This window comes from Paramormyrops kingsleyae, chromosome 17 (assembly GCF_048594095.1).
Source record: "Paramormyrops kingsleyae isolate MSU_618 chromosome 17, PKINGS_0.4, whole genome shotgun sequence".
NCBI lineage: Eukaryota > Metazoa > Chordata > Actinopteri > Osteoglossiformes > Mormyridae > Paramormyrops > Paramormyrops kingsleyae.
The window spans coordinates 17,170,950-17,186,446 of record NC_132813.1 but is presented as its reverse complement, the minus strand read 5'-3'; the positions used below and the strand labels follow the sequence as shown (position 1 = coordinate 17,186,446).

The window sequence follows — 15,497 nt, the reverse complement described above, 5'->3', positions numbered from 1 at the left end:
CACCTTGGAATTTTGTATTTTTTTTGTCTGATTTACTATTGTTTTTCAGTTTTCCGTGCTACCACTCATTTGTGATTTTACAGGAATGAAAACATTGGTTTTCTTTTGTTAAAGGCAGATTTCTAAGACTGCTCGTTTCTGAGAAGCTACTAAGAATTGTTGGTAGATCGGGGGTGAATTTGATTCAGTGAGATGAATACGTAGAGGAATCAGCAGGGACATACCTAGATAATCTGGACCCCCTGATACAGGGCCTGGGGCACTATTTGATTGGGGAGCGCAAAGGAGTGAGTGAAAAAAATTAGAGGAAGTACCTCTGGTTGCATTCCGTGACATTAGTTATTCACACTAGTGATATTCCCCCCCCGCCCAGTTTTATGTACAATTTTATGTATTCAAGGGCCCCTGTCAAGTGCTGGGCCCACTGAATCTGCCAGAACATCCATACCCCACGACGCCCCTGGGAATACTGTGCCGTGACACTTCGACTTTTGTTCTGTCGCTTTAAGAGAGTTTGGGGAAAAAACGGCCAACTTCCGGTCGCTTGGAGCGAGCAGCAACATTGTAACATTGTAGCGGCATCAAAAGGGGCTGCGATCCAGGCGCGCGGAGTAGCTTCTGAACGGTACCTCTGCACGACCAGGATGGTGAAGATCGCCTTCCAGCCTGTCGCCGGGCAGAAGCCCGAGAAAGAGCTCATCGACGGGGACAAAACTGAGATCCTGATCCCGCATCCCGCCGTAAGTGTGACTGCACCCCCCGCAGCTTTGTCCTCCCCTCGGCAGCATCTCGCTGGCGGACTGCCGGCTCTGTGCGGATCGCTGGCTGGTTGTATGTTGTATTTTGTACGGCGCATGTGGATGGATGGATGGCTGAAAAGTGCCGGTGTTTGGCTTTGGCTGGACTCGGTGATGACGAGGCGGGGAGCCAGATCTCACGGCAGTACGGGCTACCAGCCATAACTCCGTATGCGTAGGAAAACCGAGCAGTCATTCCTGGAAGCGCTATATATATGAATGAGAGACACACATATAAACACACACATTGTACGTGTATGTTATGCTGCTTATACTTATTTAGTTGTAGTCTAATCCTTCTCATCTACATGTTATTCATATAATTATTCACTTTAATCAATGCAAGTTCTTCAACCGATTGAACATGGGGCAATGGAGTGAATTTACCGGTGAGAGGACCAGCGTAGACCGCCAAGTCAACAGACAAAATGGCAGATCCAGTGCGAGTACCTACCGTAACAAAAACATCCTCATAACCTAGAAATATTGCCCACTGTGGCCCAGCTACACATAGACTGCAGAATGTAGTAATCCTCGGTAAATTTGCCTGCATCTTACTGTTTTTATATATATATATGCTACCTACAGCAAAATTACTCGTTAGTATTTTTACGCGGGTTAGACTTAAATTAAGGATGAAAAGGGTTAATAGTCAGCTGTCTCAGCAGGTGGATCCATATATACAATTTATGTTTATATTATCTGACACAAAGAAAGGTGTTCAAAGAAACAGACGGCGTTGTTGTGAACTGATGTGGTGCATTTACTGCAAGGTTATCTGCGTACCCTGGCGACTTATAGGAAAAAACGAGACTATTGTCTGAGGAATTGACTGTTTTGGTTTTTGTAACCGAGACCCCATTATGTCACCACGACAGCCGCTGACTATTTGCATCATACAGTCAGAGCTTTGTGCAGGAAGTACAATGGACGCCTTTCTCCCGAGTGATCAAATGCAATGAGACGCATCCATCATGAATACGGTTTTATAAATGTACAGTAGGATGCGTTTTCTTTGCCTTATGTTTACATTCATTTGCATTCCTACCTGTGGTTGTCGTTATGTAAAATATTGTTGATTTATTTTGTATATGAAGCTTATGTCTGGTTCGTTTAAAGGTATTTTGAGAAACAAATATTAAAATACATTTCATCATTAGTTTATTGTCAATTTCTTAAACATTGTAACCGATCATCAAATTATACACCCAATGTTCCATTGGAGTTAACTGTAGAATTTTGGTACCAATAATAAAACCGGCTGAAAATGGCTGATTTTCAGGCCTTTCTCTCCCACGGTAGCAGTTGTACTGAGAGACCGGGGGCGGCTTCGCGTCGCTTTCGTCCCGAAATGACTACATTACTAATGGCCTGGCAGCTCCTCTGGTAACGTTTTCCTTCTTACAGACACCCATGACAAAATCTGTCACGACGGTTGTAGCAGCACACCATGTGGCAGTACGCTAGAACATGATTTTTTATATATTTATTTGATGTTAAATGTGCATGATTTTTTTAGAGGCTTTTTTTTTTTTTTATCTTGATGGCAAACAGTGGACGAGTGAAATATGTCCGCTATTACGTAAGCTGTTCATTATCCTTCGACCTGCTTAGGTACTCTTTAATTCGGCGTGATGAATTATACAATTTCAGTGGGTTCGCTATCTAGGTCTGGCACACGCAACTGTTAGGCATCGGAACACGTCTAACGCGTATCCCGTCCAAGGAGGAGAAAGATTTAGCATAGTTTTTGGCAGCAATTCTCTGTACTGGACATCTGCCGTACTTCTTGTAGTTTAACACTGTCGTGGACCTGCGGTGTAGGGAGACCCCAAAGAAATTAACATCGAGTTATAGTAAGCGACCTTGTCATTTAAAAATGTGGATACCTAAAAGTAAATTACTGAGAATAAAAGCAGTAAGGAGGAACGGTATGTAACATAATACAGTGAAAACCGTTCCCATCACAGTATTCCTTATCGTTGCCTGGAGCCAGCTGAGCCTCTAGAGGGCGCTGGTTTGTTGGCCTCAAAAACATGAAGAGCAGCGCAATTTTAAAAAACAAAAAAACCAGCTTCTCAGGGGACTCCACAGTGCTGTCGTACTGCCCCCTTACTGTAGAGCAGCACTGCCCCCACCAGAATCCCGAACCATTCAGCATATTTATTTCACCTAAGCCTCGCACAAATCGGCCGAATGAGGGTTCTAAGATCAGCTGATTAGTTTAGATCAGGGGTGTCAAACTCCTGTCCTGGAGGGCCAGAGCCCTGAGTAGCTTAGCTCGTTCCCTGTTCCACCACACATCTCAAGAGCCATGTGGTGATTAGCACAAGGAGTTGCAAGGAGTTCAGGTGTGTTAAATGAGGGGAAACCCAAAAATGGGCAGGGCTCCGGCCCCCCAGGACTGGAGTTTGACACCCCTGGGTTAGATTGTTGGCCAGTGGAGTGCAGTGAGTCTGTGGTCACAGGAGGTGCTTAAGGAGAAGCCTGCGAGCCTCCTGCCTTCAGGAACAGAGATGGAACCCAAGTGAATGCTTCAGGTCACCATGCTTTTATGGTCTGTGTTTAGGGTGCAGCTACAAGCTCCTCATAGTAATAATCTCTCTCCCAGGAGGAGGATCTGGCTCCTCCACTTCGTCCAAAGAAGAATCCTTTAAATGGACTGTGCTGTTTGACCTTTGGCCTCGTAGTGTTCATGACCAGCCTTGTCCTGGCGTCCATCTACATCTACAGGTATTACTTCATACCTCAGGTAAGCTTCTGGCTATTTCTGGATTTAAATATTTAAAATGTTTACGTTCGGGACACATTCTGAAGCTGCTTGCACTGTATTCCATAGTATACACATCAGCAACGCGCAGTAGAAATTTACATTTACACAAGGTACATAGATTTCCTGTGTTTTGAAAGATGGGAAAAGTCGAAACCCTTTGAAACCACAATGGGCTATGCAGCAAGGTGTTTGGGAGAAGTGACAGTCCATTGCATGTCCATCTTATCTCTCTGGCTGATGTTGAAACCACAGCAACTGTGTTGACACCGTAGAGTTCCAGAAACCCATGTGTAATTTTGTGTGTGACTATTTCAACATGTTTGCTACATCAAACCGGTTTGCCAGCCACTTCAACTTGCTGTAATCAGCAGGGCAGCATTTTCAGTTTTATTAAGAAATATTCAATAAGCCTGTTGTAAGATACTGCAACTCTGTATTGGATGACTAACCTTGGAAAAAGGACGGGCTGCATAAAAGGTATCACAAATAATGTTAAACCCTTTAATCTTGAGTGAAAGATAAGTGGCCTGGCTGGTTTGCCAAAGCTGTAGCCGTAACAGGATGTTCCACGTGTTTGTTTTGCTCCTCTGAGAAGCCACATATTATTAGCTTAAATTAATGAACACGGCGGTCTTGTCCTCTCAGATCCGTGAGGAGAACCTGTTCCACTGCCGCGTGCTCTATGAGGACTCCATCTATGCCCCGATGCGTGCCCGCCAGGAGCTGGAGGAGAACGTGGGCATCTACCTGAAGGACAACTACGAGCAGATCAGCGTCCCTGTGCCCCACTTTGGTGGGAGCGACCCAGCCGACATCATCCATGACTTTCACAAGGTGGGTCCCCAAGTGGCCGGCTAAGGGATCGCAGAGGAGCTGTGTCTGCATGTTTAAGCCCATGCCAGCCGGTTGTCAAGGTGATGCCTTGTGGGGGATGGGGGCTTCTTGAGGTTGTACACTGTAGCTGTTAGGTGGTTTTTGCGACGAACACGTGAGCAGGCTTGGGGAAGGATTTCTCGGTATTTGCAGCACTGTGAGGTGTGAGGGTGATGGTGGTGTTTGCTTTTGACACTTTTTCCCGAGGTAACTGTAAGCTCGTGTTAACACTTTGATTTGATAAGGTGTGTGGATCAGTGGGTGGGGATACTCTGCCCATCATCAGAAGGGTCAGATCCAAGTATCAGCAGAGTGTCTACACCCTGGGCTCATCACCATGGTCAATTCTGATGGATATTTTGCATTGCTGTTACCGCTGATGTGCTATTTAAAAAAAAAAAAAATGTAGCCAACATAGTTTTTCTTTTCCTCAATAAAAACATTTGCCATGGACCCATTTGTCTGTGTACAAACAGGTTGACCTTCCTTGAGCATGGCCCTTAACCCCAATTGCTCTAGGGACTGTCTGTCCTTGCTTTCTCAGAAATATAGGTTGCTTTGAATGAGAAAATGCCAGCTAAATGAAAAAAGAAAGCAAAAAAAAACCCCCAGGCCCCACCGTTTATCATTGATGATCTCGATCTCTGTCCTGCGTTCAGGGTCTGACGGCCTACCATGACATCGCACTTGACAAGTGCTACGTCATCGAGCTGAACAGCACCATCGTGATGCCACCACGGAATCTCTGGGAGCTCCTGGTGAACGTCAAGGTGATGCGCCACGCACTTGAATCCCAAGCGGGGCCGTGAGTCGCACAAACATCACGTACACTCTGGGTGCGGCACACGTGAAGGAGGCGCGCCTGAACACAGAGGGGAGGAGGTGAACCATGGCGTTTGGTTCTGCTGCATGTTCTTTTCTTGGGACCCAAATCGGAATAATGAGGAACGTTATAGGGATGCCGGTAATCATGATGCAGTAATGATTTGGCAGATTGAGCTGCCTGCAGTTTTCGGTGACTTTGTCAGTTTGTTGCAGCAGCCCTAATGAGGTTTTGAGCCTTAAAATGACAGCTAATAACAATAACACATGTATATCAACAGCATTTTTGTGAGGCGGGTGTCTTAAAGGGCCAGTGTGTTCCATAACCATGCCCCGCCCCCTTGCAGAAGGGGACCTATCTTCCTCAGACTTACATCATCCAGGAGGAAATGGTGGTAACCGGACGTGTGCACAACGTGCGGCAGCTGGGTGCCTTCATCTACAGGCTGTGCAACGGCAAGGACACCTATTGGCTGAAGCGCAGAAACCCCCGGAAACGTAAGCCTCGCCCCCCCCGTGGGCCTCTATCGCATTTCACACAATCTGGTACTTTTGTTTTTTTTTAAGGATTTCCTTTAGCGTAAATTAGTGCTTTTCAATAACTCACTCACTGGAGGGCTACCAGCCTTCCAGCAAATGTTAGTCAGTGATCTGTCATTCCGAGAGGCGGGATCCATGGTGAAATCTGATCGCCACAGGCATCGACAAACGCCGGGCCACAAGCTGCCATCGTATCCGCCACCTGGAGAACACGTTCGTGGTGGAGACGGTGATCTGCGATGCCGCCTGAAAGGGCTGCTGTCTTCCCGTTGGCACGGCCACTTCCCCAGCTGCTGTAGCGCCCTCCTGTGGATTTAGTTTCAGTTGCACTTTAAGCACGGTGTTCCCTTTTGAATTGATTTACCCAATTGTATGTCATATATTTTTTTATTTTTACGTATCGAACATTTAGAGAATTGTGTTTGTCCTGTTCTGGGACAAAATGTCATTTTTGTTGCATAGTTTACCCCCCACGATGGAACAGTGGTTGAATATTTATTTTTTTGTGTTGGTTGAAGGATTTTGTTTACATGTGTCTTGGTGGTATATTACATTAATGTAGCGATAAAATGTTAAATCTAATATTAAATGTAACGTGACCCCCCCCCCCCCCCCGTAAAAAGCCACTCATTAGCATTGCTGTTATTGCTGTTTTTTTACAGTTCTGTCCTTTTCGTAAACAGTGTGGCATTATTTTCACTTGATCCTCATGCTGCGCCGGCAGAGTCTCTCCTCTCCTTGCAGTGCTTCCCGCTGTCCTGTGCTGTGGTCGGAAGGTGTAGCTCTGGAGCTCTGAATTCCCACATTCTCACGTCCTTTGGGCTTCTGGAAGCCGGCATTGATTGGCCCTGATAGTGTCCTTACCTACGATTCTTCCTCAAAAGGTGGGAAACTGATAAAAGCTAGAGGCTCCTGTTTGCTTTGGTTTAAATAGCTGGTGGTTGTTAGTGGACCAGTCGTCTCCTGGCTGTCACGTGGTAACCGGCAGAATACGGACGTTCCCATTCTTAAGACTGGCGTGTTACTGGCCCCTTTTGTGAAGGTGTGGTGGTGATCTCGCCTCCCCATGCCTGCACTCCCACCGTCTCCTGCATTCAGGCCCTCTCTCCGCTTACTCACTCCTCCTCGACAATCTGCTCATGTGCTTTCTGCTAACTGCTCGGTCTGTCTCCCTGCATGTTTCTCTGACTATATTACGTATCTCTTGAGACAATGACAAAAATGCCTTAGTTCAGAGTCAGAACTAAAGTCAGCGCAGTTGTAAACGTCTGTCTGTACTTTCGGCTGATCTGTATATTTTGTCTGCTATGAAATTCCGTCTATAAATAAACTAAAATTCTGTCATGTCTTGATCTTGATTTCCATTTAATGATGAAGACCCAGTGCTAAATTTGTAAACTGAGGAGCTCATAAAGACCACAGTGATGTCCTACACAAAAATTGGTAATTGCCATATTAATTACTTAAACAGATAGCAATGCAACAATTTCTATCAACACCTGTTAGTTAAATCAAGCTTTTCGTGTGTCACACTCTTTCCACTCCTTTTTTTGGTTCTTTTTACGAGCTGCCGCTCCTCTCCTCTGTCTCTGCTCGTTCTCAGCATTAACACTCACAAATGCCGTTCCTCTCCTCTGTCTCTGCTCGTTCTCCTCTCAGATTTTCTGACTCATTTCGTCTCTGCTTGGGTTCCGATGGCTTTGCTGCTTCGCATGTCTTTTTTTTCCACTTTTTTTTTAATTGTGCTGTAACAACCCAGCATGTAACCGCATCTGTTTTAAAGGGGATTTCTCTGCATGTGCATGGTGAGACTTTTCACTTTCAGATTAAAAATCAGATAAGCGAAACATACTCCTTGAAGCAGATGTATGTCAAAAAATACTAATAGAATCTTACAACGGGAATTATTTCATAAATATTCATTTATTGAGTTTGATTTGCATTTATCCTAAAGTTTAACACTAATTAATTTTAAGTTTTTAATTATATTGGGTGTAGAGTTTGAGGTGATGAGAGGTGTTGGAGCACAGACTTCAGATCCTGTGGTTGTTCACATCAGGGACTGGTGGGGCCATATGGACACAGAAGCATCAGCACTACCAGCTAAAGGACTGATGGTCCATTCTCCACATCACAGCAGTGTCTGCCAGCTCATAGGACAATGACAGTTAATGCCCTTGCTTAGGAGTTCTGAACTGGCAACCTTCTGATCGCGTGCACGACCCCGATAAAGTATTGCATTATCATAGGCTTGAACCCAGGTCCTTCAATACGACAAGAGGGATCTTTAAGTGAGTTATGGATAGACCTTCACCACATCACTGCGTCTTCATCACTCATGAAGACCAGTAAAGGTGCACCAAAGCGTGCCTTCAAATTGGAAATCTGACAGCATACAGCAGTTTAGGCAACTGCTTTGTTTAAAGCGTAACTGCTAGCGAACTGTTCCCAAAGCCTGCAGTCCCACTCACAAAAATTTTAGCTTTGACCAAATATTAATATATTGGAGACCTCAGGGTCTCTTGACCGTAAGCTGAAACACTGCTTAAACAATCTTGTTCAGTGTCTTTTAAGAGTAATTGTTAGCTGACTAGTGACAGATTAAAGTGAAACAATTTCACGTTGGCATCTTAAACTTTAGTAATGATACAGCTGTCACACTGACGTAAAGACTTTCAACACATCAGAATAGCTATCAAGATTTTCTTATCAAGCATGTAAATAAACTTAATATGAAAATAAAAGGACACTCATCCTATCAGACAAGCATGCTGCATCCAGGAATTTTGAACTGGGGGAAAAAAATGTTCTCAAGGATGTTTGGATGATACATTCATGGGACTCCTTGTTCTGCTACAGGCCTTAATTGGGCTGCCCAGGAGACTGCCTGATAGAATGTCTGAATGGCACAGGTAGGCCTTGCTCCTGTTCTTGGAAACTGAGTAAAACTCATTTAGTTTTGTTTTTACGTCCCTTCTGAAAAAATAATAGAACTTTAGATTTTAGTGTATAGGGTTTTAAACTGTTTCCTTTTCATCCTGTTCGTTCTATTTCCCTTTATACTGTTTTCTGTTTGCTTTCTGAGGAATCCAAAAGCCTTATCTTGATTATCAACTTTTTGTTTGTTCTTTTAAGTACCACTCAGAAAAAACTTTTTGGAGTAGGTACACTGTGCCCGCAGGTTTCGCATGTAGGTGTTCATGCCTGCCAGGGCCTGTGAGCTGAGCACTAGCTAGCTGTGCTTGTCGAGTTTGCATGCTTTGCCCCTGGCCAGTCCAACCCCAGCACGTATGAATAGCTCTGGCTCAGCAGAAGCTGAAACTCGATACATCTGCATCTGCTCACTGTAGCCCATCTCTGAGTTACATTATTACCATAAACCGTCATTATAGAAATAAAGTATTTTTATTTTTTTACAAGGGCGTGCAAAAAAAATTGAGGAGACATAATGTTTGCGTTCCTCAGTAGCAGTCAGACAGACTGGTCATCTTCCTCACGGAGGGCTTGTGAGCAGGGAGCGGGCTCTCTGTGGACGTCTGCAAGTCAAGGGGCAGCGTTGCAATGTATGAAGTCGGCTTTCTCTCCTCTTTACTGGACATCCAGTTCTCTTTCAGGGTGTAGTAGTAACAGGCGCCGTCAAACAGGCAGTTCAGGCTGCTTATACAGGAGCTTACGCGAAAGACGTCCCTCAGAGGGTCAATGGTGCTCTGGGGCAGGGTGGAGTTCTTAGCCAGAAAGAAGAGCAGGGCGGCGATGTGATAAGGAATGAAACACACCATGAATGTCACAAGGTTGCTCAGGACTATCTTCAGGGATTTGTTATTCCTGAGCTTGGCGTCTGCCGGGTTCCTCTTACGCATGGCCCTCAGGATCTGCATGACGTTGACAGAGCAAAGGGCCATGGCGGTGGCACTGATGAGGAATGTGACCTCCATGGACACTATGAGGGTGACATTATCCCACGTTTCGTTGGTGAAGTTCTCAAAGCAGTATTCAGTTTTCTTGTGCAAACGGTAGACGGGGATACTGGCCACAAACATTACGATCCATATGAGGAGGCAGGCAGCCACAGCGATGCGCGGCGACCGCAGCATCCATCTTCTCCTGAACGGGTAGCGGAGCGTGATGTAACGGTCGGCCGAAATGCACACAATAAGGGCAATGCTGCCGTAGATGTTCACGAGGACCAGGCTCTCCAGGAACGAGCAGAACTTTGGCGAAAGATTCCACGGCCTCTTGTAAGCATAAATCTTGAAGGGCAGGGAGAATAAAAAGAGACAGTTGTTCACCGCCAGATTAGCCAAATAGACCATGGACTCTGTGAATCGTCTTATCTTGAAGAACAGAATCCACAGGGCTGCCAGGTTCAAGGGGAAGGCCGTGATGCATGTTGGGATGTAGATGGTCATTTGGATCCAGCAAACGAAATCACACCATGTCATTTTGCTGTGGGAAAAAGTAAAGATTAAGCAGTGCAGTTTGTAACAAAAAGAAACAAATGATCAATCTTCTTGGCTGGGATTATGGAAGTAAAACAGCTAGAGTGAGTGAGTGAGAGAGAGAGGAAGCAAGATAGATAGATTAGATAGACTGGGGTTTCACTACATACTGTACACACTGTCTGACTGTATATGAGACATGTACATAAGACAAACAAAACTTTTCACACTATTTCGGATCAGCAGACCACTGAATGACCTGATCGGTTTCCGTAACATAACACTAAATTAATATTCTTAATGTGAAGAAACTTCCTTTGCGAACTAATTTACGCGGCGTTAAATCCCGCAGAAAGGCGTAGCTTACTCATACATTTCCAGAGTCCCACGGGGGCAAAAAAAAAACCCTCTCAAAATCACATTAAAATCAATATAGTTAGACGGACTTAGAAATTCTTCTTTCGTCTGGTCGGGTTCAAGCCTCATTTAACTTAACTGACCAAACGGGCGCAGCGTGCGGCTCCGTGGCTCACAGGCGGGGTGGGGGCCGGGGGGTCGCCGATCTCTTAACGCTGGTATCCCCGGGAGGCTGGCTGTTCCTGATCTCCGATCCTCACTTGTAGGACTGATAAATAATTGTAACGTACATGAGAAAAAACACCTCCCCGGAGATTAGTCATTGTAATCCATATAGTTTTTGAAATTTGCATAAAAAATAAACGAAGACTTAGATCTTGAAACCTTTAGACAAAACTGGAATAATAAGGTGTAGCTCACTGTTACTTTTTATCTTTTCTATTTAAGGAATTACGTGAGTTATATGAAAAACTACACTATTGACACTATTTTAAAAATGCTTTGAAGCCTTTTAGAGATTTACGTGACGAAATTACAAACGTTTCAGCTTTCGATAAATCCGAATACCATTAATTTTAACAGGTTAAGAAAATGTACCGAAATGCTTAGAATAATCTCTCAGTGTTATATGAGACTTACCATTAGTGTTAAGATCCTCCCAAGTCTGGTTGAGCACAATACGGAACTAATAAATTGAAAAGCTAACTTGCTATGATGTAACTCTGAGGCTTCAGATGCGTATGAGACCTGCAGAGGAAGTTTGACGGAAATGAGTACGCTGATGGTTTGAATAATATGTCTTGTTTATACCACTTCCTTTTCAGTATTTTTTCGGTAACATGTCAATCAAAATAAGTACATACAATGGTTGGATTAGCCCGCTGCCATTAAACAAAGGGAAAAAATAGACAAGCACCTCTAACCCCCTCTAATCAATTTGTTTTCAGATGAACAGAAAACGGTGTGTGATTTCAAAAATTAAAATAAAGCGCAGCAGCCTACAAGGAAGAATAACCATGTTAAAAAAAATATTATGCTCTTTCACTACTCAGGGATTCATCTTGGGAGAGATGGCCACAGTGTCACAATTCCCACCTTGAAGTGAAAGTGGATGTAAAAGAAACAGAGAGAGAGAGAGAGAGAGAGAGGGAGGGAGAGGGAGAGAGAGAGAGAGGCAAGAATGTTAATTTCACTATAGTATTATTTCTCTGGTTACCTATCAATGATAAATCATCCATTTCGGCAAAGTTTTACTAATATTACACGATAATATTATAATAATAATATTCTATTCTATTCTAATAATAACTGTAAGCTGTAAGACCTGCAAACTGTAACTTTATGGCTAAAATACCACTGGACACCAAATCTACTCATAGCATTATTTAAAAATGAAGGTTATAAAGGCAATTTTCTCTCTCATACACACAGTTTGTGCACAAAACTGTAGTTTTGTACACAAATGACACATAACTGTATAAAGGCTAATATTATTATGCATGTTTTAAGTCTGACTGAATCAAATAAATCTTGTAATAATTTCATATGTTGAGCATTTGCACACTTATGGTCCAGATACAATTTAATGAAGATGTGTCTATAATCATTTTTTATCATTTTAAAATTGTATTGTAGCACCGGGGGGGCGCATGTCCCAGCATGCCCCGCGTGCAAGTTGTAAATAGCCATTGTATTGTTGTTGTTATTGTTAATGGTTATATTCCTTATTAGAGTTCAGCGTCTGACAACCCTGTGTTTCTGATGCGTAATCATTTTGGTGCTCGTTGGGTACCTGATGTAGTCTTTTTTCAGGATTAGCAATAAAGAGCGTGTTCTCCCCGGAAAGTGTCCGACTGTCTCTCTCTGTTCCCGCGGTGCCTCGGTCCGCTCGTCGCCACAGTACTAATTCTAACTCTTCTAACTTCCTATATTACGTTTTCTGTTTTATTTCACTATTATTATTACACACATCCCAAAACATTGTCATTGTTAACTCTGACTGTGTGTAAGCTTACGTGTAGGCAACCCATGCCCCCCCCCCTTTCTCTCTCTCTCTCTCTCTCTCTCTCTCTCACACACACACACACACTCCAGCCCTTTGCTCTCCCTACACGAAACGTCCCTCTTCATTAACATTTCGACTACTTTTTACCGGGCTGGACAGTAGCTAATCTGACCTCTTCCTCAATCTTTCTATGGGCCACGTCTCTCTCCTCATCCTCATCATCCTCCTCCGATGTATCTCCCTGAATCGCTAATTCTGCCTCCTCCTCCAGCCCTGGACCAGCTGCTTCAGCAGTAAAACTTGTGGTGGCAAACATATCGGTAAGTTTTGCGCATTTTACTGCGTCCACTTGAAGGCTCTTTTGCCTTTTTTCTCTGAGCTTTTCTGCGCCCCCCTTGCGCTTTTTTGGTTTGTCCATAGCCACTCCTCTCCAACTCCGGTCAGCTCAAATGGCAAAATTTGATAACCTTGGTAAAGGGGAGGGCTGAGAGATTTCATTGGATTAATCCAATGTCCTTCAAGAAAATCAACCAATGGGACTTCGTGGTCGATAAAAATAACTTATACTTTTTTGGGTCAATTACGACACCCCCAGGCCGGCCCAAAAATGTGTGTCGGCCCACCGGGCACTGCCCGGTACACCAGATGGCCAGTCCAGCCTTGCCCCTATCTATTCAGTGCCAAGTACTTGTACTCCCCTTGGGATTCAGTGCCAGGTACTTGTACTCCCCTTGGTATTCAGTACCAGGTGCCGGTGGTTCATTTGGTATTCAGTGCCAGGGACTTGTACTCCCCTATCTATTCAGTGCTAGGTACTTGTACTCCCCTTGGTATTAAGTACCTGGTGCCGGTGCTTCACTTGGTATTCAGTACCAGGTACTTGTATTCCCTTTGGGATTCAGTACTAGGTGCCGGTACTCCCCTTGGTATTCAGTGCCAGGTGCCGGTACTCCCCTTGTTATTAAGTACTAGGTGCCGGTACTCCCCTTGGTATTCAGTGCCAGGTAGTTGTATTCCCTTTGGGATTCAGTACTAGGTGCCGGTACTCCCCTTGGTATTCAGTGCCAGGTACTTGTATTCCCTTTGGGATTCAGTACTAGGTGCCGGTACTCCCCTTGGTATTCAGTACCAGGTGCCGGTACTCCCCTTGGTATTAAGTAATAGGTGCCGGTACTCCCCTTGGTATTCAGTGCCAGGTACTTGTACTCCCCTTAGTATTCAGTACCAGGTGCCGGTACTCCCCTTGGTATTTAGTGCCAGGTACTTGTGTTTTTCTACTTCCAGTTTCAATGATATCTTCACATTAAACAAGTCCTGTTGTCCACTAAAGAGGACATGGTGTGAAATTAAAAATAAAAATAAATTTGAAAAAATCAAAATTGTAAGATGTCTTATTTCCTCCAAAGACATAGAAAATCACAAGTAACCTAAAATTGAAGGAAACTTTTTTTCCTTGGGTGTCAGGAGGTTATAACAGTAATGGGGCCAAAAAGTTTCAGTCTATTAGGTGACTTGTTACAACCCACAAAGCCAGAAGAAAAGCCCTATGTGGAAATAGTTGAGGTCTTGTCACAGCATTATTCACCGAAACCATTGTTAATTGCAGAACGATTCCGATTCCATACACGTGACCAAGAGGAAGGGGAATCAGTTATGTTCGTTGCCGCGCTAAGGAAACTGGCGGAACATTGCAAATTCGGACCGGTTTTAGATGATACGTTGAGAGACAGATTAGTATGTGGTCTTAGAGATGAAGCAGCACAGAGGAAACTACTGACTGTGAGTGAGCTGACATTGAAGAAGGCCATCAGCTTCAGTGTCTCTATGGAAGTGGCATCAAAAGAGGCTCAACAACTGCATGCAGTTAGCGAGGTGCAGACAGTGAGCACAGAGAGACAAAATAGGTCGGGCCCATGCTATCACTGTGGCAGAATGGAACATCTGGCCACGACGTGCAGGTGTAAGGATTTGAACTGTCACAGCTGTGGGAAATGGGGCCACGTCAAGCGGTTTGTTAAAGCAAAAAAAAATGCTGGAAAAGTGACAAAGAACGAAAATACTACAGAGGATGTATGCAATGTCTAATACTGTGAACAAACAAGACCCCAGCAAAGAAAAGAAGACCAGTTCACAGAATGAGACAACAAGAGGAACTGTCTAGCGAGTCCACTGATGAAGAATCAGATGTAAGGGTGCATACTTTGAAGATTAATAAAATTGATACAAATGATGAGGATTATTGGGCAAGACCCCTGTTCAGGGCCGTGCAGAGACGTTTAAAGGGGCGGGTGCTCAAAGTTAAAAAAGATAGAACAGGCTGAATAACAACAACTCACATTCATGACGAATCTAATATGGAATTATGTGGATATCCATATTAGATCGTTTTTAGTTAAATAAAAGCCCTCCAGAAAAGAAGGGAAAAGTCCTGTAACTTACTTTAAAGCAAACCATGTTCCCTAAAACGGTGGACAGAGCTACAGACCGCCTTGTAACACCCTTACCCAGTTAGCTAGCAGTTAATGACCACCACTACTTGTGCAGTTCAAAAAGGACAGGTAATGTTTGTCGCGCTGTTGCACAAACAGCACGCTCATTTATTTCAATTCATTTGTTGTTATAGACTATAGTGTGCGCTGTACACCCTATTTTCTGTTTTGTTGCAGTCTGCACCTTCCAATTAATTTGCCTGCTTCTCCTACAGCTCCGCACCACCCAGCCTGCAGAAAATGTGCGTGCACTCGTACCCGGCTCGTAACGAGCGCGCTCTGCCCTCAAGGGCGAGCATTGGTTAATGGCAGTCATGTGACTGATGCAAGCCAGATCCTTTTATTTAGCAAAATTGAGATTAATAGTTACATTTTATTGTTGAGGGGCAAAGACACATTAAA

At 44.1% G+C, this 15,497-nt stretch overlaps 2 protein-coding genes across 5 annotated transcripts; one reads left to right on the top strand and one right to left on the bottom strand.

Moving 5' to 3' along the window:
* Positions 1 to 370: 370 nt before the first annotated feature.
* Positions 371 to 7,149, top strand: itm2ca (integral membrane protein 2Ca). The gene is made up of 6 exons (XM_023844695.2): positions 371 to 740; positions 3,409 to 3,549; positions 4,216 to 4,404; positions 5,103 to 5,213; positions 5,613 to 5,763; positions 5,964 to 7,149. The coding sequence occupies exons 1-6, from the start codon at positions 645 to 647 to the stop codon at positions 6,053 to 6,055; spliced, it is 780 nt and encodes a 259-aa protein (XP_023700463.1). The 5' UTR covers positions 371 to 644; the 3' UTR covers positions 6,056 to 7,149.
* A 2,042-nt stretch (positions 7,150 to 9,191) lies between these two features.
* Positions 9,192 to 15,497, bottom strand: gpr55a (G protein-coupled receptor 55a). 4 transcript variants are annotated; one of them, XM_023844653.2, is made up of 4 exons: positions 12,394 to 15,497; positions 11,241 to 11,696; positions 10,745 to 10,869; positions 9,192 to 10,251 (listed from the first exon to the last, which is right to left on the bottom strand). In XM_023844653.2, the coding sequence occupies exon 4, from the start codon at positions 10,245 to 10,247 to the stop codon at positions 9,267 to 9,269; it is 981 nt and encodes a 326-aa protein (XP_023700421.1). In that variant the 5' UTR covers positions 10,248 to 10,251; positions 10,745 to 10,869; positions 11,241 to 11,696; positions 12,394 to 15,497; the 3' UTR covers positions 9,192 to 9,266. The 4 variants fall into 4 exon arrangements, with proteins under 4 accessions (XP_023700421.1, XP_023700431.1, XP_072557298.1 ...); XM_023844663.2 differs by having other exon boundaries at positions 11,241 to 11,348; XM_072701197.1 differs by having other exon boundaries at positions 12,779 to 15,497.

What these genes read in the sequence shown, in the direction of transcription:
- itm2ca (XM_023844695.2), top strand. Translation starts at nt 645, where the DNA reads ATGGTGAAGATCGCCTTCCAGCCTGTCGCCGGGCAGAAGCCCGAGAAA. An exon ending in GGTATTACTTCATACCTCAG is followed by an intron (nt 3,550 to 4,215) that starts GTAAGCTTCTGG and finishes TTGTCCTCTCAG; the next exon opens with ATCCGTGAGGAGAACCTGTT. An exon ending in AGCTCCTGGTGAACGTCAAG is followed by an intron (nt 5,214 to 5,612) that starts GTGATGCGCCAC and finishes GCCCCCTTGCAG; the next exon opens with AAGGGGACCTATCTTCCTCA.
- gpr55a (XM_023844645.2), bottom strand. Translation starts at nt 10,247, where the DNA reads ATGACATGGTGTGATTTCGTTTGCTGGATCCAAATGACCATCTACATC.